The sequence below is a fragment of the Oryzias latipes genome, chromosome 4 (genome assembly GCF_002234675.1).
Source record: "Oryzias latipes chromosome 4, ASM223467v1".
Classification (NCBI taxonomy): domain Eukaryota; kingdom Metazoa; phylum Chordata; class Actinopteri; order Beloniformes; family Adrianichthyidae; genus Oryzias; species Oryzias latipes.
Window position 1 is genome coordinate 5,814,298 of NC_019862.2, and position 25,693 is coordinate 5,839,990.

Here is a 25,693-nt window from a genome sequence, read left to right on the forward strand (position 1 = left end):
TCATGTAGCTGTGAGCGATAGCCCTTCCCACTAAACCCCCCCCCCCCCCCCCCCCCCCCGGTCTTTACACACAAGGTTTTTGAGCTCACATGGTAACATCACAATAACAAATAAATGGTTTTGATGATTTTACTTCATGGTAAAGTGAAACTGCAGCCAGTAGATATTTTGACCACCACCACTGGAAAGAGAATCAAATCAATCCAACTTTATTTGTAACCAATTTTGTTACAATTGTAACAAAGTGCTTGACAGTTACATGAATCCACTAAAACCAAGTATGAGATCAATAAAAAACATTAAATAACAGCAGTGAAATAAAAATAGCAAAACATTGGATTATGTTAAATATGCTTTAAAAATATTGACAAAATTGCTGTGGATTAAGATGAGGTTAAAACACAGCAGAAAAGCCCACCCCCCACCCCCCAGTTTTTGTCTGTGACAGTTAGGCCACTCTGAAATCTCATTAGATTGTGTTGTTTAAAACAAATGGTGCAGCAAAGGATCTGAAATCTTCTTGATTCACCTCAAAACATCAAAGGCATAAACTCATCTTTCTCCTTATGACTTTATCTGTTTTTATCTAAATTACTACTTTGCTCAATTTCCTAACAGCTCTTCCTAGGATGCCTACCTCCCTCATCGTCACGGAAACGACTGCCACCAGCGTCACTCTGACTTGGGACTCTGGGAACCCTGACCCAGTGCCCTACTATGTGATCCAGTACCGGTCCAAACTATCTGAGAATGGTTTTCAGGAAGTAAACGGCGTAGCCACGACTCGGTACAGCATTGGCGGACTCAGCCCATTCTCTGAATATGAGTTCCGCGTCATGGCAGTAAACAACATCGGGCGGGGGCCTCCGAGCAGCACTGTACACACCCGTACAAGCGAGCAGGCTCCATCTTCCCCACCTCTCTATGTGCAAGCCCGTGTGCTGAGCCCCACTACTATGCTGGTGAGGTGGGACCCCCCAGAGGAGCCCAACGGCCAGATACAGGGCTACCGCGTTTACTACACTTCAGAGCCCAGTGACCCACTCAGCACCTGGCAGATACACAACACTGACAATAGCCAGTTCACCACCATCTCAGGACTGAAAACAGGCCTCACCTACAGCCTGAGGGTGCTGGCTTTCACCTCTGTGGGGGACGGACCTCCGTCTGAGGTTCTGCGACTCAAAGCTCAGGCGGGAGGTGAGAACATAAGTCCAGCACAGCAACCGCACAAGGAAACAAAATTCCAGTTTTTCCTGCTTTTACATAACTGTCAATAAGAGTGGTTACATGTTTGATGTTTTAATGAAGTGTAAAGATCTCCTTCTCTAGTCTAGAAAACTGTGGAACAGCATGTCAAGCTAAACACACATGAGCAACCCTGGTTTGGGTTTTCACCCTGATCTCCTCCTGTTTCTGCGCTCAGTTCCAGCTCAACCAGAAGGGTTTGAAGCTGAGACCGAGCTGGACACACGGATCTGGCTGTCATGGCTTTGGCCTGTCCAAGATCCTGTAGTTGGATATGAACTTCATTACTGGGAAGCCAATACTCCTGAAAATAAGGTAAACATCTGTCTTTGAAGCATTCGTTGTCAGCACAGGAACTTTGGAGGCATCTGGCATTAGGCTGCTTTGTCACGCGTGTCTGTAAGATAGATCAAAGAATTCTGAAGCAAACCTCACTCAGTTTTTCCTGACTTTGCTTCCCTTTTCTCTTGAAACTGTCGTGGAGCAGTTGAAAGAGTCATCATCAAATCCGGTTTTGTTTTCTCCTCAGCACCGTGTCTCTCTGGATGCTGCGGGCTCCTACGGCGTGGATGGCCTGAAGCCGGACACGTTGTACGGCTTTTCCCTGGCAGCTCGGTCTGAAATGGGTTTGGGAGTTTTCACCGAAACCATTGAAGCCAGAACCGCTCAGTCGAGTAAGCAAGTTGGAAACATCAGCTCAACCGTTTTAGTTGTAAACAACCATTTAAATGATACTTTTCATCTTGATCTCTGTTCTAATTCTTAAAATCAATGGAGCGGAAACCTGCTGGAGCGACAGATTAAAGGATAACTTCCACAACACGCTGCCATGAAGAAGTTCTATCTGTTGATGAAGATGAACCCATGGTTTCAGATTAATGTTGTGCGGTCTGGTTCCCTTTCAGTGACTGGAGCTCCTCCCAGGAGGGTGAAGGCAGAAGCCTTGAACTCCAGTTCCATCAGGGTGAGCTGGTTGCCCCCCCTGTCAGTGAAACACCAGGGGCAGGTCATGGGGTACCATCTAATCGGCTTTCGGCTGGAGAACGGGCAGCCGCATGGCCAGCAGATTCTACTGGACGTGCCGGTTGATGGAGCTCAGGTATGGTTCCTTCAAGTGGTTTCTGCAGGTGAATAAAAGCTTGGGGGGGGGGGTCACACGGGGCACAGTGGGGCGGCAGTACATATGATCATTCTGTAATAGGTGACTGTTAGGGCAGGTTCTGAACTTTAAAGTTTCTAAGAAACTTCTCCTGATTAAATGGAGAAGGCAAACATCTGGAACTCTTATGTTGGGTTTAAAACTTCTGCACCTTCTGACCTTTAAAGATTATTCCGTGGAGGAACTCTCAGACTCTCTGCAGTAAAGACTGTGGTGTCTTCTTCCAGAAATATTCAGAACTTTTTCTGGAGACCTTGTGGTCGTGCAGTGACTCAGTAGAGGAAGCTGAGGTTGTCATGTGTCCCATCCATCTCTTCCTGACTTCCTGACTTTAGATCTATCCTTCACCTGTCTTTCGTTCAGGAGGCTGTCATAACCGGCCTGCTTCCTGAGACAACATACTCAGTGACTGTGGCGGCCTACTCCTCCAAAGGTGATGGAGCTCCTAGCAAGGTCAGGCAGGTGACCACCTCAGGAGCAGGTGAGCACCGGGCCGCAGACACGATGGATTTCTGAGTCCTTCAGGAATGACGGTCTTTCGTTTGTGTGCAGTGCCGGGGAAGCCTACCATGATGATCAGCACCATGATGGGGAACATGGCTCTGATTCAGTGGCAGCCCCCCAAAGAAATGGTTGGGGAGCTTGTGGGCTTTCAGCTGCAGTACCGAAGAGCTGATGAAGACGCTTTCTCTGTCAAAGATTTCAGGAAGACAGATGATCACTTTGCTGTCACCGGCCTCCACAAGGGGGCCACCTACACCTTCAAGCTGTCTGCAAAAAACCAAGCAGGTGTCGGTGAGGAGCATGTCAAGGAGATCAGTACCCCTGAGGACGTCCCCAGCAGCTACCCTCAGAACCTGGGCGTGGTGGGCCTGGGCTCCACGTCCACCAGACTGGCTTGGGAACCTCCGCCTCCAGCAGAAAGGAACGGCAGGATCGTCAGGTACATGATCGTGTACCGAGATATCAACAGTCCGCACAACAGCTCCAACAGCACCCCGGAAACGCAGATGACGCTTCAGGGTCTGCAGCCAGAAACTACATATGACATCAGGGTCCAAGCCTTCACCAGCAAAGGAGGAGGACCCATCAGCCCCAGCATCCAGATCCGAACCACGCCCACCTCAATGCCAGGTAAGAACCTTATCCAGTGCACATCTTTGTCATATTGGGGTTCATTTACTCTATTTTCAGCTAACTTAGCAGCATTATTGCACCATTTGATGCAGTCCTGTCTAACCCTGACGAGTGTGATGCAGGGAGGTGTTGCTGTGAGCAAACTCCAGGTTCAAACCACAATTCTATTGTTTTAGCCGGACACTCTACCACGTAGCCAATAGGCTGCGGCACAAAAGTGAGCCCCTCAGGCCTCCCCTGGAGAGGTGTCACTGCCTCCACAACCACTTTAAAAGACAAGGTGACATTTAACAAACGAAATTATCGTCTTTAATCAAAACATGAAGCAGAACTTAAAAACTAAGATTTACATTAGGATAGACTCAGTAAATATTTACTAAAATAATTTTCCTGCCTTCTGTTAATTTGATCCAAGTGGGGGCTTTATCAGAAATAATAGCTCCGATCTTCCCTTATGAGGGCAGGAGCTACAAAACCATGTGCAGCTTTTCCAAAGAGATAAAAAAAGAGTGCCCAATGACATCTATAGCAAATTATTTACCACAGAGGCAAATAAACCAGAATATTTGTAATTTTGTGAACTTCAGTCAGGAATTTGGTCGCTTTAGTCACATTTAGATCTTTATTTTCCTTTTGGTCTCTCTGGTTCAGAGATTGATCATACAATGAAAAAAATAGCCAAACACTCAATCTGTAAACAACGGGACATTAAGTTTAATCTTTAAATTGATTTTTCTTTTGGTTCATGTGGTTATTTTGTCTTTAATACAGTGTTGGTAAATGTTTAGAGCAGGGGTGGGCAAGCCACAACCCAGGGGCCCGTATGGGGCCCGTTACATTATTTAATCTGGTCCACCAAAACTGGAATAAATTTTATTGATAATGTTTTTTTTCCTGTAATTCTGGTGCCGCCCCATAGACGGTGTATACTGCAAACAAAATGACCTTTGTTTACGTGCAGAAAGTTTATGTCATGCTTCAAGATTTCCTGTTTTTTTTAACATCCATGTGTGTTTTCAGAGTAATTTCACCACAATCTCTTCCCCGCCACATGTACGCAGCATTTCCCTAATTTGTGTTTTGCCCATAGCGACATCAACCCATCGGTGTTACTGACACTAAAATATGAACAAAGGCCTCAATTTTTAAATAAAAACTTCAAAATGTTCTGCTTTAAAATATATATTTCAATTTTCAAACAAAATTAAAGCATGTTTTCGTTCAGATGTTATTTCTTTCTCTTATGAGGTGGATTACTAAAACACTCCACAGTCAGAAGGTTTGCACATCCCTGATTTAGAGATTTTTATAGTCAGCCAAATGTTAAAAAACTAGAGACACATTATTTTTGGCAGGTTTTACTAAGCAGAAGAACTATCAACTGTTAGGTTTTATTTTGTTATTGTTTTACAGCTTTATGCTAAAAAAAAAACTTCTCACAAATGTTCAGGAATGCCTGCATTGCCTGACACTCAAAGCAACAATTGATTAAATGTAAAGGTATCCTGAAGGCTGGGGGTTCAGTGGAGCTCCTGTGCTGCAGATGAGCACATGGTTAGGGGCTGGTTTCCTTCTCCAGCTTCCCTTAAGGCTTAATGACGCTGTAAAAAGAAACGAAACACTTGAGATATACAAAAAGGTCCAAAATGACTTTACTACCAATGTTCTCCTCTCATGTAGTCATGTCATTCATTTGGCCAGTCAACAGAAACTAAGCCACCTCAGGTTTCTCCTTCAGTGTTTGCCAAGAACTTTGGAGTGCAGGCTGTGATGAAGACTTCAGTGCTGTTGACCTGGGATTTGCCGGACTCATACGAGCCTCAAGTTCCACTCAAGGTGAGATCAGGTAGACCAGCTGGAGTGCAAAAACACATCTTCAGAGCTTCAAGTTGTTACCTGAGAAGTCTCCTTCAGAACAAAAGACTGGGAAAATAAAACGATTTGATTCGTTTTGTTCATAAAGCTCAAATTCATAACCAAGATAAAATCAAGGCACTTAGATAAATGAGTAAACACTAAAAACCAATTCAGTCCGGGTCATTCAAAATAATTTCCAAAACATTGCTTGTAAAAATAAAAAAATAAAAAAATAGAAAAGCATGTAAATTTTCTATTAGTCTTTGTTTCTCCAGATGTGAAGAAATCTAATTTCTTAAAAAGATGTGATATGATTCATTTTACAAAAGGAGATTGAATCTTTAAAACATCAAAAATGAAACAGAAAGAGTCTCAGACCAAAGTCTCTACAAAAAAAAAAACCTATAAATCTATTCATGTGTATGTAGTAGTCTGATTACTGCCAGCGATCACACTTTTGAAAAATGACTTTTAATCGCGGGGTGCTCTGCCTTCATTTTTATAAACAGTGTTTGTATTTTCAGAGGTTTGTCTTTTTGTGAGAACTACGGAGCTGAGTGAAATCTGAAGCATCACAGCAGAAACGCTCACAGATGTCAAGATTGTTCACAGTTTTTGCACATTTGTCAGCAAGAGGAGCACTTCCAGCTGAAAAAAAGAACTCAATGTACGGAAACATTGCTCATTGGGTGAATCAGGTGTTTTGGTACAGAAAGCAGAGTTGCTTTTATTGCAAAACATCATCTCTAGGTCCCATAGGCACAGGGGTGGGACCCAGATGGGCTGCAGTTTAAGTCTGTAGCTTCTTCCAATTTTTTATGCTTGTTTTCCTATTGTGTACAGTACACTGTTAAATTACTCACTTTCAGAAAGGTGTCAGCATCTTCCAAGGAAAAGCTTTGAACTGTTGTGAAGAGTCTTGGCTTCTCCTTTGACCACAGGAAGTCTGCTGTCCTCTTTAGATTCTGTACAACCAGAAGAGCGTGGAGGTTGAAGGTGGCCTGAAGAAGAAGCTAATCACCCAGCTGCAGCCTGACACAGAATACTCCTTCGTTCTCATGAGCCGAGGGAATGGTGCTGGCGCCATCCAGCAGCAGGTTTCCATCCGCACCGCTCCAGATTTGCTGAATTTCAAACCAGCGCTGTACCCATCAGACGTGGAGGAGGATGGTCAAGTGGCCATTGCTTTGCCCCAGGTTGCTGCTGCAGATGCTGCTGCCAGGTCTGTCAGGCTGAGCAGAAACCAGAAAAAAAACACAGTGAGAAAACCCACCCATACTTGAGGAGAACATGCAAACTCCACACAGAAAGGTCCCAGATGGGATTTGAGCCATGGCCTTGTCACAGTGAGGGGAAAGCTACCCACTGTGCCACCGCTCAGCCCATTCCCAGACTCCATTCTACATTAACTATTTTAGTTTGGCACCAGTCCCAGTATGAACTGGATCACCCTACAGAGCTGCATTTTCCCTAAATTTGGACTTTTTGAATATTTTTTGTTCCATTTTTTAAATTTGAAACAAAAATAGGAGTTTATTTTTTTTTTTTTTATAGAATCTTTTTCCAAGAAGACAGTTTGTTTTTAGTTGAAAATACAGATGCTAGTTAGGTTACATGTTCAAAGGTTTATAAAACCTAATGCAAGAAATTGTAATCATCAAAGCTGACGAATGTGAGGACTTTTAAAAATAAAACTGGATGTTTTCTCGCAGGTGGTTCTATGTGGTGGTCGTCCCAGATACTACAGGTTCCCTACAAAAAAACCCTGAAGACATGGACATGCATTGGGTCAGTGTTTCTATCATTAACGTCCATAAATCTCCATTAACCTTCAAGTGAAATGTTACAGAATTTTACGAAAAGGATTCATTTACCCAAATGGCCTGTGCTTTCCTGAAATCCATGCATCCATTTTTCAAGTCAGTTCCATCTCTCTGGGGTCACATGATGCTGGAGCCTATCCCAGCTACTGTTGGATGAAGGTTGAATTCACCCTTCACAGTTTGCTTTTCCATTACAGGGCCATTAAGAAGAATACAACAACACACACCTAGAGATAACTTTGAAGCATTAACTAACTTGTAAAGCATGTTTTTTGGACTGTGGGAGGAAGTCGAAGTGCTCTGAGAAAAACCCACACGTACACAAGGAGGACATCCAAACACCATGCAGATTTGTGCGTGTTGATTTGGGCCTCTTTACTGTGAGGGAGGGGGCTAACCACTTCATCCCAGTGCAGCCCAGAACAGAAATCAGATCTCAAAGATATATTTGTTACATAATCAGAGTATTGCAATTAGGGACCATTGGTCAAAAGTCTGTTACTAAAACAGCTCCTTGAGTCCATCTCCTGATCGACTGTGGTTATTCTTTCAACTGACCGTATCCCTACTGCTGCACAGGCACAGCACTCATGGGGCCCTATAGGGGTGCTTGAGTGCCTGCAATTTTTGCCTCATAATAAAAAGTGCCCTCTTTTTTGGATATTTACATATATTAACAAATATTAACTCCTGTTAGGGATACGTGAAAAAAAATGCTACAAAATCCCCACAATATTCTTTTATTGTGCCAATTTTCCTTTAAAATGGTGTTTCTGAGCTGCTTCTTCTGTCTTAGCGGCGCAACTCAGACTCAGAGCCGACAGAGAGAGAGAGAGAGAGAGTGAGGGACAACAAGAGAAACTGCTGCCCCAATTAAGATATGTTATTGTTTAACCACACAGAAATTACATTAGAGACAAGATAGTTTCTTATGAGATGAAGCCAGCACCCCATCACCACATTATGTGTCTGTTAATTTAATGGTCTCATATTTCATAAGAAGTGCCAAAAAATGAAGTCTATTGAGATATTTATCTTCATTTTGTAAAGGTTAAGAAGGTGAACAAACAATTACCACAGTAAAACTCTTCATGTTCGGGCTCACTTTAATAACTATGTTGTTCATACGTTGATGTTTTTAAAGAAATCTTGAAACATGTTTATTTCAAAGTCAAAAGAACATTAATTGGATGCAAATAAAAAATTTGATTTTTATGTTTTTTAGTAAAAGAAACTAAACGTAAACTTTTCATTGATGCAACAGAGTTACTGCAGCACCCCAGAGTAAGGATGGGGTGGCAAGACGATCCTTCTTTTTCTAGAAGACAGACTTTAGAGTCTTTAGACCCAACCTTTTCCGTTTAATTGCAACTATTTGTCCTAGAGAAGCTTAACTGATACCAACAGTGTTTTATGCATTATTTCGGCTTAGCTCCTGGATGTTGGTCCTGATGGAGAACTGCAAGGCCACGTCCTCCTACAACCTTTCATCGCTGCTAAGCTCGACACTCTGCCAGAGATTTTCATCCTTGGAGATGAGAAGAAATATAATGGCTACTCCAACAAACGCCTGCAGGACCAGCAAGAGTACCGCTGCTTTGTTTTGGCTGAGCTAATGGGTCACCAGTATGTAAGTTTGTCTGGGAACGCAGCATGAGATCTGTGAGCTGACACCAAAGACTCATATGCTGTTTGAAGGCAGCAAAAGGTCAATGCTTGCAGGCTAAAGGTTCTGAAACATTCTGACAGATCCTTGAAGATCATGTAGACTTTCTGGAAAATGCTAAAAGATCTTGATAGAATATCCTTAAAGAGCCTGAACATTTCCAGAACATCCTCAAATTTACAGAAGTGTTTTTAAATGAAGGATCTTGGAAGTTCATAGTAGATCTTGACATCTTGTGAAAGGTCTGGAAAGAAATTGAACGTTTAGTAAAATTTGATTTTGTATCTGGTAACTTCTTTCTTGTCTAGTTTTGAGTGGCAGTGATGAAGTGAAGGCAACCCTTCCTTTTCTTCTTCCTTCTTCCGGTCTCTTTCGATCAGAGGACTTTAGCGGTCAGCCCGTTCTCAGAGACCTTCACGCTGAACTTCAGCGGGGTGATCAGACACCCCCAGGAGGATCCAGAAATGCTGTGGGTGATGGGTCCGGTCCTCGCTGTCATCGTCATCATCATAATAGTCATCGGTATTTTACTCTTCAAGAGGTGAGTGTAGGCCCCTCCCACCTGTAAATTTTACAAAGATCTGTTATTTGAGACCTTCACCTTTTTGGCTCAGCTCCTTCTTCAATATAATGCACTGATACAACAGAACAGAACACAACCCTCTATATGTCTCTACCAAATCGGAAGCCCTGACTGGTTAAAGTTCAATCTAGTATAACCTTCAATGCGTGTTCAACGGCTGCGCGTTTTGTTTGTAAAGCCCAAAAACTTTGTAAAAATTTGCGTAGCTACGCGTGAACGTGAAAGGTTTTGAACACAGAAGCCCAAAATGCTCGTTTACCTTCATTTACACAAACTTCATTTCAAGTGGTCGCTTAAATATGCGTTGCCAAGGGCAGTTTGAACCTAGCTTCTAAGAAAATCCTGGACCATCTGTAGGAAAATAAACAATTAGCTAACTGCAGCAACAAGAGAAGAGGCAGCAGAAATACACACTGTGAACACAAAATTCCTGGAACATCTGTTTTAGAGTAAAATGGATGTTAGAAACACAACAAAAGAAGAAAACGATTGAGATGAATAACATCTGTAAGATAGACATCATTCATCACCCATTTCCTGTCATTGTTCCGAACAAAAAGGTCCCAAAAAACTTGAGAAATGGACGGAAAGTCTTTATCTCCTGAAAACATCAACATGTTTTCAAAGAACTTCTTACTGAGGAAATATTGGAAATGTCTTTTCCACTAAGAACGTTATTTTCAAACTTTTAACTTCTGCAACTTTGAAATGTTGAATATTTTCCTTCATGCTGTTTAGACTTTTCTCCTCTTTTTTTCTACATGAACACAGCAAACAGGAAAGGTGAGTGTTTGCTGTCTCTTCATGTACATCGACCAAGCATCATAAATGTGTGCTGTTGTGCACCACACGCATTCACATTTGTTCGGGCTCAAACCCCCATAATACCACCAGGACACTCTTTAGTTCTCCTGACAAACCTCAGTTTTGGAAATATCCTCCATCCTTGTTTGTCCACTCAGATCCTCTATGTCTAAACCTTTTTAAATGAAGGGCAGATGCTGCACTGTGGTCCAACTGACTGGAGACCTGCAGTAGCATCACCATTCACTTAAGATAAGAGGATGGTCAAACATGGGATCTGACATTTCTTTAGTGTAAATTTTATTACAAGTAATTTTTTTTACCTAAAGTCACTAAAGTTTATCAAGACAAGGTCAAAGAGCTGTAGTTTATAGCGCCCCCTGCTGGTCATGTATATCAAATCCTCTCAGATTTTCTTTTAATGAACATCAAACATTCTGCTTCAATAATGTTGCCTTAGCAACTAATCTTTATTGATTTGTTGATCCACATTTCAAATGATCTTTTCCTGTCCTATGATCTCATTTGTAAGTAAAAACATTGCTCACTGTGCAAAGTCACGCAGTAAAGACGTCTGTTCACTTCACCTTCAAAGTTGAGTCTGTCCCCTGAGGGTGCAAAACGTTACGCCAGGTGACATGTTTTTTTTAATGTCTGTTAGTGTCAGGTATCAGCGTCCACAGGACGTCTTTATGAGGGATAATTACGAGGACCTTGTGAAAGTATTCAGCCCGCTTGAACTTTTCAACCTTTTGCCACATTTCAGGCTTTAAACATAAAGATATAAAACTGTAACCTTTTGTGAAGAATCAACAAGTGGGACACAATCATGAAGTGGAATGAAATTTATTGGATATTTCAAACTTGTTTAACGTATTAAAAACTGAAATATTGGGCGTGCAAAATGATTCAGCCCCTTTTCTTTCAGTGCAGCAAACTCTCCCCAGATGTTTCTGTGAGGATCCCTGAATGATCCATTGTTGACCTAAATGACTAATGAGGATAAATAGAATCAACCTGTATGTCATCAAGTCTCCATATAAATGCACCTGCTCTGTGATCATCTCAGAGGTCCGTTTAAAGCACAGAGAGCATCATGAAGAACAAGGAACACCCCAGGTAGGGCTGAGATACTGTTGTGCAGACGTTTTAAGCCGGATTTGGATACAAAAAGATTTACCAAGCTTTAAACATCCCAAGGAGCACTGTGCAAGCGATAATATTAAAATGGAAGGAGTATCAGATCACTGCAATCTACAAAGACCGGCCATCCGTCTAAACTTCCAGCTCAAACAAGGAGAAGACTGATCAGAGATGCAGTCAAGAGACCCATAATCACTCTGGATGAACTGCAGAGATCCACAGCTAAGGTGAAAGAGTCTGACCATAGGACAACAATCAGTCGTATACTGCACAAATCTGGCCTTAATGGAAGACTGTAAAGAAGAAAGCCATTTCCTAAAGATATCCATGACAAGTGTCGTTTAAAGTGATGAAGATGAAACCAAAATCCAACTTTTTGTCAACAATGCAAAACGTTATGTTTGGCGTAAAAGCAACAATGCTTATCACCCTGAACACACCATCCCCACTGTCACACATGGCAGTGGCAGCATCATGGTTCAGGCCTGCTTTTCTTCACCAGGGACAGGGAGGATGGTTAGAATTGATGGGAAGATTGAGGGAGCCAAATAAAGGACCATTCTGGAAGAAAACCTGATAGTCTGCTAAAGGCCTGAGACTGGGACGGAGATTTGTCTTCCAACAAGACTAACTGCTGTTCATAAACGCTCTCCATCCAACCTCACTCAGCTCGAACTGCTTTACAATGAGGAATGGGTAAAAATTTCAGTCTCTCCATGTGCAGAACTGATAAAGACATACCCCAAGCGACTTACAACCGCTACAAAGTATTAACTTAAAGGGCTGAATAATATTGCACGCCCAATTTTTCAGTTTTTATTTGTTTAAAAAGGTAGAAATATCCATAAATGTTGTTCCAGTTTTATTTCTTTATGTTTGCAGCCTGAAATGTGGCAAAAGGTTGAAAAGTGGCTGCACGGTGGCGCAGTGGTTACCGCTCTTGCCTCACAGCAAGAAGGCCCCCGGTTCAAGTCCCAGCTGGGGGACATGAAAAACAAAACATCAATGGGGGACCTTTCTGTGTGGAGTTTGCATGTTCTCCCCATGAATGTGTGGGTTTTCTCCGGGATCTCCGGCTTCCTCCCACTGTCCAAAAACATGCTTCATAGGTTGATTGGCAACTCTAAATTGACCATGAGTGTGAGAGTGAATGGACATGTGATTGAGGATATTCCACCCTGCGACAGACTGGCAACCAGTCCAGGGCATCCCTTGCCTACGCCCAAGTGGCCGGGATAGGCTCCAGCAACCCCGTGCCCCCGAAAGGGAAAAACGGTCAAGAAGATGAAGGAAATTTGAGTGTGTGTGTGGATAGGCCCCGCCCTTTTTGTACTACATTTGAACCTTACCATAATGATTAACAACCGGTAAACTTGTTGCTTTATGCTGCTTCATGGTCTTACCCCCCTTCCCCTCCTATTATCACCCCCTACCCCCCCTCTCTCTAACGTCCCTCTCTCTTCTTCCCCTCTTTCCTTTTCCGTCCGGTCCAACACCAAAGATTTTCAGACATGATTGAAATTAATAAAGTTTGGCCTCAATTACAAAAGGGGTTTATCCAGACATACCTTTGGTTTGTCTGAAGATTAATAACCCCTCTTGTTAAAATAAAATATGTCCAACACAAGAGGCCCTCAGCTCTCATCTGTCTGCCCAGCTGTTGGACAGGACAAAGTAGAAAAAAAAAAAAAAAAAAAAAAAAAAAAGAAGATGAATGAAAAAGGTTGAAAAGTTCAAGAGGCCGAATACTTTCCCAAGGCACTGCAGTTCAGATGTGGTTGTTGTAGACATCTGTTCTATCTATGCCACGCTTTTTTCTACGTCTGGCTAACATCCATAATTGACATATAAGGGAAGTTTTTATGAGGGCGTTTTGCAGTTTATTCTACGTCAAACTTGGAGTTATTTTATTTTAGACATTGTTTTCTACTGCTCTGTGTTTCATTTCAGAAACTGGCTACTGTTCCAGTTCATTTTCATATGGCTTCATTTGCAGTGATAACATTAAATAAAAATAACAACTTATAACTTATTTCAGTCGTTTAAACAAATAAAAGAACATGGGAATACAAATCAGGTCTGGGGTTCCTTCACATTTTATGCAGAGCAGCTCTCTGTCCTGTTTCTTCTCCGCTTGTGCTTTATATGCTCTGCAGCATGCGTCCTTATAAACTCCTCTGTCATCTTATCAAACTTCATGACTTATGCGATTCATGCTAGTTTATGTAGTTCATACACAATTATTACGTGCATCATACACAATTGTGCATGATTTTTGAAAGATGCATACGCACTAAAATTTAGTAGATAACTTCTAGGTGTTCTGGATGTTTCTGCCTGTAACTTCCAGTCAGGTTTTTACTAATCCTTCATGATCCTTTCTGATCTTCCTCCACTCCAGGAAACGAACTTGTCCAGCGAAGGATGAGCACATCCTGGGGATGAAAGAGTCAACAACGACTCATGTGGTGGATCCTGTGGAGATGAAGAGGATGACCTGTCAGACCCAAGGTGAGGACACGTGCTCTCAGACGGTCCAGCAAGTCAAAGTTCTAAACCTGTTTAAATCTCTTTCAGCATCTCTTCTTTTTATGACTGTCCCTCAGACATTTAGTGTGAATGTTTCAAAATCCCAGCAGAAACTTGGAGCCACACATGTGCAGAACTCTGTGAACTGCTTGATCTACTCCTCTGCTGATTGATGCCTGTGTGCAGGGATGAAGGACCGTCCTCCTGTTGCTGTTTGTGACCTGGCAGAACACGTGGAGAGACTCAAAGCCCATGAGTGTCTTCGCTTCTCCCAGGAGTATGAGGTGAACACTCCTCGACTTCATAACACACTTTTAGGCATTTTTGGGGTAAAATAAAATGGAAAAGTCATTTTAATTATGTTTCTTTTTTTTTACAAAATAAAATAAGAAAAAGAAAACACGAAAAAAACAATTTATTGCAAACAATAAAAGTTGATACGTTAAAATGGAAAAAAATGTGAAAAGGGCTGAAAGAAAATACTGATTTATTTAATCTAAAATTATTAAAGCTGCTATATATGATACTACTGTAATCAAAGTTTGGCAGACATATCTCTTAAATAAATGGACGTGTGAGTCAAAACTTTTGACTGGTAGGTTTTTTTTTTACTACAAATGCACTGAATTTGATCGATACTATGGATGATACTGTCAAAAATAGAACATCATGACAGTTTTATTAATGTTTAAGTGTTACTCAGTAGAACAACGACATAATCAATTTTCCATCAATGTGTTTGGTTTTTATAGGTTTTCATGGCCACTGTGCAGTATTTATTATGTCTGAGGTCTGAGGCGGATATCTGAAAAAAGAAAAAAAAAGTTCACTTCCAACATTATTATCTATTCCACTTTGGGGTCCCTGATTAAAAGTCTTTAATACATTGCGTTTTACACCTTAGACAGGTGGTGAAAAACTACCAATTGTCTGGCAGTTTTTCAGATACCCCTGTTTCACTTGCTGCGGCTCTGATGTGATCCTACAATTGGTAAACAACAGTTTTGGTGTAGTACTCACCTGCTGTCTCTCTTTTCTTTCTTCTTTTTAAATGTCTTGTCCCTCTCTGTAATGTAGTCTATTGATCCGGGACAGCAGTTCACCTGGGAAAACTCCAACCTCGACGTTAACAAGGCAAAGAACCGCTATGCCAATGTCATCGCTTATGATCACTCCAGAGTGACCCTCACTGCAGTGGATGGTGAGTTTGGTCTGTCTGAACAGGTCACCGCTCTTTAGCAAGAAAACTGAAACACAACAGCAGACATTTTTTTATGGGTTTTCCCTCAGGAGTTCCAGGTAGTGACTACATAAACGCTAACTACATTGACGGCTACAGGAGACAGAATGCCTACATCGCCACGCAAGGACCCCTGCCTGAAACCCTGGCTGACTTCTGGAGGATGGTATGGGAGCAGAAGACCTGCACCATCGTTATGATGACCCGTCTCGAGGAGAAGTCACGGGTGAGTTGGTCACGTCCAAAAACTGAGGCTCTACTTGCTAGACTTTTTAGAAGGTTAGGGTTTCAGAGACAGAAGAACAAAGTGTGAGATGGCCCTGCAGAGCAGTGTGTCATCTGCATCTCTGAAGTCAGTGACAAACTATTTTCTGCAACCGTACAGTTGCTCCTCCAGCACTGTAAGTTTTTACTGCTTATTTATCTCAAAAAACAACACTACTTCTTAACCGGAGGTCAAAAATGTGTCAACCTTTGGACACATTCTCCCAAAATTTAGGGAAAACTATTCATAACACTAAAACATCTGTTTGTCTTCTTGGGAAACTCGCAAAAATACCGAGTTACCATTCTGCTCCAGTTTCTGGTCCCAGCATTCTGATTCAACAATTGTTCCTCATGAGAATGTTCAGGTCCAAAATAACTACAGTACATGATGTGCTTAATATGATATTGTCAGGAATAAACTAAACTGTTACAGAATATAGAATGAAGCCATTCAACATTTTGCTTGTGAACGGGTTTTAACATCAGAATTGAAAAATCAATTTTAAAAATCCCAACTGAATCCCTCATCATCTGGTTGTTACCTACATAGCCTATGATTAAAATATGTTAAGGACATGTTGGCTGTTTTGAAATGATCTAGAGGAAATGGTACTACATTGTTGGATAACATTTTACAAAGTGTTTTTTTCATTGATTTTCTTGCTTGGTTTGACCACCCCTACTTTGGCTGTGCAGCCTTTGTTGAGATCACCATGGTTATGAGTGGATTCTTATGAAAAAAATTAATAAATTCAAATAAAGTTTAGGGCAAACAACACATCAGGCGTGATTTAATGTGCTGGTAGTCAGGATGTTCATGGAGCACCATAACCACAGCAACATATGTGTTGAGTACATGGTAGAAAAAGCCCCATCGTCAAGGTGGGAAATTTTGATCATAGGATGATTTTGGTGCAGAGGTGTAGACTACTGATTGTTGGTTCAGTTCCCATTCTGAACGAATGCTGAACCCCACATTGCTCCTAGGGGCCTGGTTAGCATAGCTGCTCTGCCACCACTGGTTTCTGACTGTGTGTGAATGGGTGAGGGGGACTGTGGATGTAAAGTCCTTCGCTCCTTGAAGGTGAAAAAACACCACATCCTATTGAACATTCACTGAGATGTGGCAAATGAACAGGCCAAGATCCTGGGAATGATCAAGTGCCATAAAAAGTCACAGAAATATTTCAAGAAGGAAAACACAGATGTTAGGAAAATTGTAAAGTCTAAGACAAGATGTGGAAGTATATGCTTCCTGTTGTAATTGAGCCCATAACCTCAAAAATGGTAGAATGGCACCAGCAAATTGTATGAACAACAAGAACAGGAACAGCTATGGTGCAGGCCCCTCAAGGTCCCAGGCTTCTGGTAGGGGACCTAAGCTTGGTGGGAGGCATTAGGGACCATCCTGAGATCTGATTCTAGTTTGTAAGTTTTCATTTTGTGTCCTTATGTGAATCTGCAGAGGCTCAAAGCAGTCTTTTCATTTAAAATGAACGAACTTGGGAGTATTTCAGGCAGGCAGCTCAGCAGTGCGTTTACCTGTTTACACCTCCCTGTGGACAGTTCAGCCTAATTTACTCACCTGTTCCGTGACCTACTTAAAGAACCAGGTGTGTGCTCTACACCCTCTTCATCCATTTCTGCAAGCGCTGCGCTTGTCGCCCCACTCCACTCTCCTTCCTGGCTCCCACCTGTGAGCACCGTTAGGGGTTAGTTTTTATAACCGAAGTTTTATTGAAGATCTTGTTTTATTGTATCTGAAGGGAGCCTTATGCCAAACTAAAAGAAAATAAAGCATTCTCTACTGCATGAGTTGTCTGACTGAAATTAGGCATTTTTATTTCCAGTTGCACGTTTAAAAAGAGCTCGAACCAGAATTTGTAGCTCTGCTTGTGTTTTGTATTCAGGTTAAGTGTGACCAGTACTGGCCCAGTCGAGGCACAGAAACTTATGGGATGATCCAGGTGACCTTACTGGACACCGTGGAGCTTGCTGCACATGTCATAAGGACATTCACCATCAGCAAGGTAAGACTTGGTAAGGTGAGGTACGGGTGGGGCATGGGGGTTGGTTGGTTCACGGAACAGCAGCTTTTAGCTTGGTTAAGAACCTGTGGTGAAATCTTGGTCAAGTATTTCTCCAGGACTAAGTTGTTCTAAGCATGTAATTTCTCAGTCCAGACTAAGGTATGGAGCTTGTACCTGACCATCATTAGTCAACAACCTTGGTTCTCCTTTGTTTGAGCTTTCTTTATGGCGACCCAAATTTTTAGGATTGTATATATAAATACAATTTGTAGTCATAATATATGTTATAAATGCAAGAACTTGTTTTAATTACTATGTTTAATTTCTTATAAACTTGATGCTACTAAATCAAATCAGTCTGCGTTATCCTCCATCTGGTGTTGATGGATGACTTGTTGTGCTTCAACAGAACAATTCAAGTGACAAAAGGGAAGTTCGACAGTTTCAGTTTTTAGCTTGGCCGGATCATGGTGTTCCTGAGTACCCAACGCCGTTTCTGGCCTTTGTTCATCGAGTGAAGGCTTGTAATCCTCAGAGAGCTGGACCCATGGTGGTTCACTGCAGGTAAGAGTCCTTGCAGTCAAACCCCAAACTGTTTGTCTTCCTGGCAAATTTTGACTTAAGACTCCTTTTTTTTTACTGGAAAGAAATGACAGGGGCATCTCCAAAAATATAATGAGATTATGTACAGAAGGCATTGTTTCCAAATAAGGAATTCAAAATCCACTTAACCTTTTGCAAATGATAATCCAGTCAAAGAAGAGGAATTATGTTCTTCTGTCTTATGGTCTGACACAAGAATTAAACGTTTGGCCAAAGTGGGGATTAAAAGTTTGGGCACCCAGGTAAAATATTATAATGTGCATACAGAAGCCAAGGAAATATGGAAACATCTCTAAAAGGCATCAGATGAGACTTTCTTGTAATATTTCCCCCTCAAAAATAAGACTTTATTTCCATCATTTATTCTTTTAAAATAGCACCAAAAAAAATATTGGCGTGTGCAAAAGTTTGGGCACCCTGCAGAATTTATAGCAGGCACCGCCCCCTTTGGAAAATCTGAGACCAGACAGTGTCATGGATTGTTCACAGTCATCGTTTGCAAGGACCAAGTGATTTTAATCTCAAAGATTTGAAATAATCAGACCTTCCCCCAACAATCAGCATCATGGGTTCTTCCAAGCAGTGGTCTAGAACCCTGAATCTGAAAATAGTTGATGCTCACATGGCAGGAGAAGGCTATAAGAAGATGGCAAAGCATTTTCAGATGCTAAATATCCTCTGCTCGAAATGTAATTAAGAAATGAGAGTCAACAGAAACAGTGAAAGTTAAAGCAAGATCAGGAAGTCTAAGAAAAATCTTACACAGAGCAGCTCACAGGATTGTGAAAAAAGCAAGCCTTTGACTGCACCCTCCCTCCAGAAAGGCCTGGCAGACTCTGGTGTTGTGCTACACTGTTCTACTGTAAAGAGATATTTGTACAGATATGGCCGAAATGAGCGAAGGTACGTTTGGAGAAGAAAGGGCACAGAGTTTAATGAGAAGAACCTCCGTCCAACTGTTAAGCATGGGGGTGGATCACTGTGCCACTCTGTGCCAACGGCACAGGAAACATTTCACGAGTCAAAGGAAGAATGGATTCAACCAAATTTCAGCAAATTTTTTACACTAACTTAATACCATCTGAGAAAAAGGTCAAGTTAAATAGTGGAAAGTCGAGGTTCGTGCAGAGGCTTGGGTCAGGAAGTGAATCTAATGTACAACTAAAGCTCGTCACATCAATTGTGGAATGACTCTCTGTGGTGATGCCTGAAGTGGCTCACCAAATAAAAAATTAAAAAAACCCTCACATCCCAATGAAGCATTTTAAACGCTGTATGAAAGACCTCTTTGTCTCGTTTTAATGCTCAAGTGCATGAACGACGTGAGACCTGTGGTGTACACCTCATAGGGTTGGGATCCACAAAACTTATTTAAAAGAACGGTTTTGGTTCCAACTTGGAGACCAGAGGTCCCACTGGCCATTAAAATGTGCCTTAGTCTGTCATGTTTTGATTGAAGTTCAGGTCCCACCAAGAGTTTTTTCCAAAGTTCTTGGGTAATTATTGCTTTAGTCAACTGATATGCTTACCAGGTCTGTTAAAATGCCATCAGACCTCAAAGCTTTTTCCCACAAAATGGATGTGAACTTTTGTGCGGAAACATTCTCAAATATTGAAATCCTAATAACCCTGGAGTTGACTCAGAGTGCTAATGCCATGCCTTCTGTTTAACATCCTATCATGATGTTTTTGCATGGTGTTAGTGCGGGAGTGGGGCGCACAGGCTGCTTCATCGTCATTGACGCCATGCTGGACAGACTGAAGCGTGAGAAGTCGGTGGACATTTATGGTCAGGTGACTTGCATGCGAGCTCAGAGGAACTACATGGTGCAAACAGAGGATCAGTACGTGTTTATCCATGACGTCTTGCTGGAAGCCGCTATGTGCGGCAGCACCGAGGTTCCTGCTCACGGCCTGTACGCCCACGTGCAGAAGCTCAGCCACATCCGTCCTGGAGAGACGGCCACAGCCATGGAGCAGGAGTTTAAAGTAGGTGTTTCTTGTATTTGGACTCATCTGTAGAAAACCTTGTATGCTTAAATATCCTTCTGTTTCTGCAGAAACTGTCCAATTATAAAGCCCACACGCTGAGATTCATCAGCGCCAGCCTACTGTGTAACAAGTTCAAGAATCGTCTGATGAACATTCTGCCCTTTGAGTCGACTCGTGTCTGCCTGCATCCAATAAGAGGGCTGGAAGGCTCTGACTACATCAACGCCAGTTTCATTGACGGGTACAGGTGAGTCCGCAGACCAAGAGAGTGGAGTGTACATTGACCAAACAGCCTTAACTGATCATCGAAGAGACACATGTGTAGAAGGTAGCAGACTGTCTTTAATTCTTGCTTTAAAGATCTACTTCAATCACCTTATGATCTGTTTTTAAAGTATTTCCAGTGATCTTTTAACTATGATTATGTTGTTGTTTTTTTAGCCAAAACGAAAAAAAAAAAAAAACATTGTGTTTTCTAGGACATGGTTTCTGCAGAGTGGCAGTAGTTCATCAGAAATTCAGCTCTGAGTTGTTAGCTGGGAGTAAGCCTTTCCTGACTTCCCATCATCCCATTTTTGACATTCTCTCCTGCTTCTAGCCCCTCACATACCAAAAACTTGATTTTTCATTGGAGTGGGTCTTCAAGTGTAAAAGCTATCGTAAAAATTTGTTCACAGTGGGGTATAATATGGAAAAGTTGAAGTAGAAATGGAGCTGAAAGAAAGAATAAACTGTAGTATCATCCAACTGTTACAATTGGATTGTGGTTAGTGCGCTCAGTTTCCCTAAAAAACTGTAGCTTTAATTCAGGCAACAGATATGTTTTAATCTAGAGATGTACAGATTCCTTTGCGGATCAGGGCTCAGGTGTTGTTCAAGGACACATTGACTATACTTTACCCCCAATCGCAATTTTGATCAAAAAGGCCGAACTGAAATGCAGAAATGTCTTTAAGGTATTCTGTTGGTCTCCTTTTAAGACCAACATCAAAATACAGCTCAGAATATCTGGTTGTAGTGCAATATAATGATCTGGGCTGCATTCTAACAATCTTGGTAGATCAAAGTTTTTGTTTGAGTTGATCTCTTTTTTATTTCGCTTTTGAGCGAAGCCTTGAGATGACAGTAACTGCTTCAGAATAAAACTGAATTAAATTGATTTTCATAACCAAAATATCTGGAGCAAGACTGATCAAGATTTGGAAATGAGGATTTTACTGCAGAGCTGAGATAAATTTGAGTCTAAACACACTGGTTCATGGTTATTTGTAAACAATATCATTATTTTCCTATCATAGAATACAGTTTCAGCTCTAACTTGTTTGACTTGTCCAAAAATCTTTCTTCCTGCTTTGTTTGCTCTTTCGGACACAAATAGGAGAATAGTTGAAACACTTCTCACGTTCTCACGTCAAGTTCCAGCTTCCTCATTATAAAGTTAATTCCAAAGCCGTAGAAGAGGAATGCAGAAAGAAGAGGAAATTAGGTTGAAATTATGTTTCCTGTCCAATCTGCAGGAAGCAGAAGGCGTACATCGCCACCCAAGGTCCACTGCCGGAAACCACAGAGGACTTGTGGAGGATGCTGTGGGAACACAACTCCACCATCGTTGTCATGCTCACCAAACTTCGCGAAATGGGACGGGTAAACACAGCCTGTTATGTAGTACGATCACTGCTGCAATAATCAACTTCAGCTTCAAATGAATTAGTATTCTAAAGATGAAATATATTGGATATTAAGTGAAAACTAAACTCTTTAATAGTCCAATCTTATATTTGTTTAAATAAACCTTTTTAAAAAGGTGTTAATTTCCACAAAGAATTAAGTGTTTACTCTCTGACACAGACTGGTGACCTGTTCAGGGTCTACCCCACCTTTGCCTTACAGTAGCTGGGTTGGCTCCAGCAATCTTGTGACGCCTAAAGGGATTCAGTGGGTTCTGAAGATGAATGGATGCGAGGATGGAATTAAATGCTTAAGCAATTTTAAGCCAACAAGCAAAAATCTACTTCAAGTAAACTTGAAAGACAAAAGTTGAACTATTTTTCAAAAATAAATGAAGATCATGAGAGCATCAGAATGAAATCCTCGGGATCTGCTGTTTTTGAACAACTCTAAGAAGTACATTGATAAAGCCTGTTATAACAAACAATCATCAGTTGATTGAGTAATAGATAATTAACATGTTGCATTGATATACAGATTTATGTAAAATGTGCTAATTTCCTGCTTTATTTCAACGTTTTCTGTGCTGAGATTTCTCTTTTGGACGGAAATCTATAATAAATTTGACATTTTTACCTTTGTTTTTCTTTAGTTCTTAAAGTCAGTTCATGCTCTTTGTGCATCTGCTCTGGTCCTGACCTTGCAGGAGAAATGTCATCAGTACTGGCCAGCAGAGCGTTCTGCTCGTTATCAATACTTCACTGTGGACCCCATGGCTGAGTACAACATGCCAGAGTACATCCTGCGAGAATTCAAGGTCACAAACTCCAGGGTTAGCTCTCTTAATTGTTTTTGTTCAACAAGATTCAGGAAAACTTTCAAATCTTGTTCATCGCTGGGTAACCAGAGATTAAAAAACAAATCGGTTTCACAAGGAAAGTTTCCCATATACTGCAACCCCTGTAATAATTCACCAGTTTTTTTGGTTTTACTGCAGCACATGCATGGGACATACAAAAAAGAAACCGTGTTTGAGTTACTAATATGCACAGTACTTAGGGTTTGCACGGGATAAGTACCCACTGGATGCCCATAGGATGCTCACACAAATTACACACTGATTGTCTAATTTTCTCACTTCTAACAGCCAACCAGTGAGCAAGGGACGCCCGACGAGCATGCATGTACCACTTTAAATGACATTAAAGGCCTGCTGCCATAGTCTGCAGGATTTTGGGTGGGGGGCTAAAAAAGTTAAACATCTGTATGACACCCCTGCGTCTCACCTACTTCTTTCTTACTTATCCTTACATGCTGTCTAAATGTTCACTACAACCTGTCACCCTCCTCTATATGAACATTTTCACCGCGTGGTCTATAAAATTCTGTGTACAGATTTGCCCTGGAGACAGCCCATATCCAGCCATAAGGACAGTTGTGACTATAGCTCTACCAGTAATGAGCTTTGTTAGTGATTGATATTAATGTTTCAGGACGTGAGATGCAGTTTGTACATGTTTGCCCATTTTCCTGCATGTTCATCAGGACGGTCAGTCAAAGACCATTCGGCAGTTTCAGTTCACCGGCTGGCCAGAGCAGGGAGTTCCCCAGAGGGTGGAGGGCTTCATCGATTTCATCGGCCAAGTTCACAAAACTAAGGAGCAGTTTGGCCAAGATGGGCCTATCACTGTGCACTGCAGGTAACTCATGGACAGTCACATCTGAGAGGGACAAACCTTGAACTCACATGACCTGTAGGTTTTTTTGGGCTAATCTGAATCCAGTTTATTAACATTGGATTTGACATCCAGCTGAGATTTTTTGTAGGTATGTCCTTTTTTAAAATAAGTTGGACAGTTTAAAACATGGCAGTTAATGCGACTAACTTACTATTGCAGTTAGTCAGTGGTTACTTAATGACCTTCAAGTGGCTTCAAACTAGCAGACAATGTAAAGTGTTGGACACGCCCAACAGAGCCGCTTCAATAATAAATGCATGGTTAACTCGGGAAAATATGTCACAGTTTTTTAACATAAAAACAAAGATAGCTGTGTTATGCAGTTTGTAAAGAGGTTTTTGTTTTGTAATTCTGACCGTATTTGTTTTCATTAGTACCGGGGTTGGGCGGACTGGAGTCTTCATTACTTTGAGCATAGTGCTGGAGAGAATAAGGCAGGAGGGAGTGATCGACGTCTTCCAGACGGTCAAGGTCCTGCGGACACAGAGGCCGGCCATGGTGCAAACAGAGGTGAAGTTAGTTTTATTGTTTACGACCTTTTACATGGATCAGAACATGGAGAACTTTTCAGCCCACGCCACTCATGATCTAAGTGCATTTGAGCCAATAATGTGGTGGTTTTTCTGTTGTTGTCACTCTGTTCTGAGCTCGGCCATGATTTGGTGAACCAAATCTATAGATCTATAGATCGCAGAGGTGGTTAGGATCATGGTTCAGTGCAGTTGCGGTTTTAGGCACTCGCCAAACAGGTGGCTGCCAAGTACGCCAATTTAAAGGGGGTAACAGCTCAGCGCTTGGAGAAAAAAAAATCTGTGCCGCTATGGTTTTCTATTAACTGTTATATTACGGTGATTGGAACAGCCTCAAACCAGCGAATTGTGGGCCCCTGCAGCTGCTCCTGTCGTTCTGTGTTTTAAAAAAAACAAGGGGGGGAATTCTGAGGGAATTCTGGGTCTCTTCAAAATGAAGGGAACGTATGGGAGAGGAGGGTGGGCGGGCGAAATTTACCTTATAACATTTTTAAACTCAGTCATACCGTGATATGCTATAACCCACATTTTAATGCAGGTATATAAATTCTGCATTTTGTTTGCTTTTGTGTGAAATGATCCAATAAAAATAGAGAACACAAAACAATGAGGTCAACAAGGTGAAAATTGGTTTAGTTGAAGCCTTTGGTGGAGAAGTTTATTGCCAAGCACCAAAACGCCAGATGGACAGAAAATGGAGCCCAATTTATAAAATAAAGTAAAGAAAGGAAGAGGAGAATGTGATAAGGACAAGGGTAAGTTCTCATAGCTAGGGATGTATTTTCTAGTGCTACCTGCCACAAAGATGATTTTTTTGGGTCGATGACCTAAACAGAAGTAGGCCAAAACGTTGCAATTGACAACATCTGCAAGGCTGATGAGCAATGCAAGGCACTAGGCACCACACAGCATTTTGAAGGGAACTGTGGCTATTTTCCTTGCCATCAACAACCATAAGGAGCTATCAGAGACCTATCCCAACTTTTGGACTGCTCTCAAGATCGTACTTACTTTGCCCGTCACCGTGGCTCAAGCAGAGAAGAGCTTTCCAAAACTCAATTTGACCAAGTCATACCTGAATGTCTCAGGACCAACTCACTAACCTCGCCATCATCAGTATCAGTCAATCATTAGGGGAGCAGATTTCTTTTCATGACATCATTGACGAGTTTGGATCATGGAAGGCCAGAAAGGTTAGATTTTAGTTGGTCTTTTCTGTTTTTAGTGCAATGGTGCTGTTATTCGTCTGATAAAAGATTTGTATTTTATTATATTTATTTTATATTATTTATTTAATATTGTGTTTGGTTTCATTTTTTTTACATCTACCTTTATTTTTGCCATGCTTATGTAGTTTGTTTTATTTTTGTTTTCTGATCATGCTGTGTAGAATTGTGTTAAACGTCTTTTGTATCCAGTTCTCAACTGTATTGGCAATAAATCAATTAATAATTAATAACACAAATAATTCAGTTGTGACTCTATCAGAGTGGGGGCGGCTCTTGCCCGGGAAGTTTTTGTGTAGAACCGCCACTGGTGGAGTCTGGTGCCTTACGGATCTGCTGTGTTTGCTAAATGTGCTGGAGCATCATTCTCCAAAGCTTTGAAGTCGGTTACATAACACCCCTACAGCGTATCAATCTCTCAAAACTTCCCAAAGTAACCCAAATTCCAA

The 25,693-nt window shown here is 41.5% G+C and overlaps 1 protein-coding gene across 7 annotated transcripts in view; it reads left to right on the forward strand.

Moving 5' to 3' along the window:
• ptprf (protein tyrosine phosphatase, receptor type F) overlaps positions 1–25,693 on the forward strand; it is a 52,184-nt gene that overhangs the window by 23,529 nt on the left and 2,962 nt on the right. For 4 of the 7 annotated variants that reach the window (XM_020702200.2, XM_020702199.2, XM_020702202.2 and 1 more), the window contains 24 exons: positions 619–1,200; positions 1,427–1,563; positions 1,778–1,922; positions 2,154–2,347; positions 2,771–2,888; positions 2,960–3,541; positions 5,283–5,380; positions 6,364–6,623; positions 7,114–7,189; positions 8,657–8,854; positions 9,271–9,431; positions 10,245–10,256; positions 13,822–13,931; positions 14,136–14,233; positions 15,027–15,150; positions 15,240–15,415; positions 17,367–17,486; positions 17,896–18,050; positions 19,793–20,078; positions 20,150–20,328; positions 21,599–21,725; positions 22,456–22,581; positions 23,295–23,449; positions 23,863–23,998. In XM_020702200.2, coding sequence (XP_020557859.1) covers positions 619–1,200; positions 1,427–1,563; positions 1,778–1,922; positions 2,154–2,347; positions 2,771–2,888; positions 2,960–3,541; positions 5,283–5,380; positions 6,364–6,623; positions 7,114–7,189; positions 8,657–8,854; positions 9,271–9,431; positions 10,245–10,256; positions 13,822–13,931; positions 14,136–14,233; positions 15,027–15,150; positions 15,240–15,415; positions 17,367–17,486; positions 17,896–18,050; positions 19,793–20,078; positions 20,150–20,328; positions 21,599–21,725; positions 22,456–22,581; positions 23,295–23,449; positions 23,863–23,998 — 4,355 coding nt within the window. The remainder of the gene's footprint in view (positions 1–618; positions 1,201–1,426; positions 1,564–1,777; positions 1,923–2,153; positions 2,348–2,770; positions 2,889–2,959; positions 3,542–5,282; positions 5,381–6,363; positions 6,624–7,113; positions 7,190–8,656; positions 8,855–9,270; positions 9,432–10,244; positions 10,257–13,821; positions 13,932–14,135; positions 14,234–15,026; positions 15,151–15,239; positions 15,416–17,366; positions 17,487–17,895; positions 18,051–19,792; positions 20,079–20,149; positions 20,329–21,598; positions 21,726–22,455; positions 22,582–23,294; positions 23,450–23,862; positions 23,999–25,693) is intronic. The other 3 variants (XM_020702201.2, XM_020702204.2, XM_011473805.3) reach the window with 1 other exon arrangement.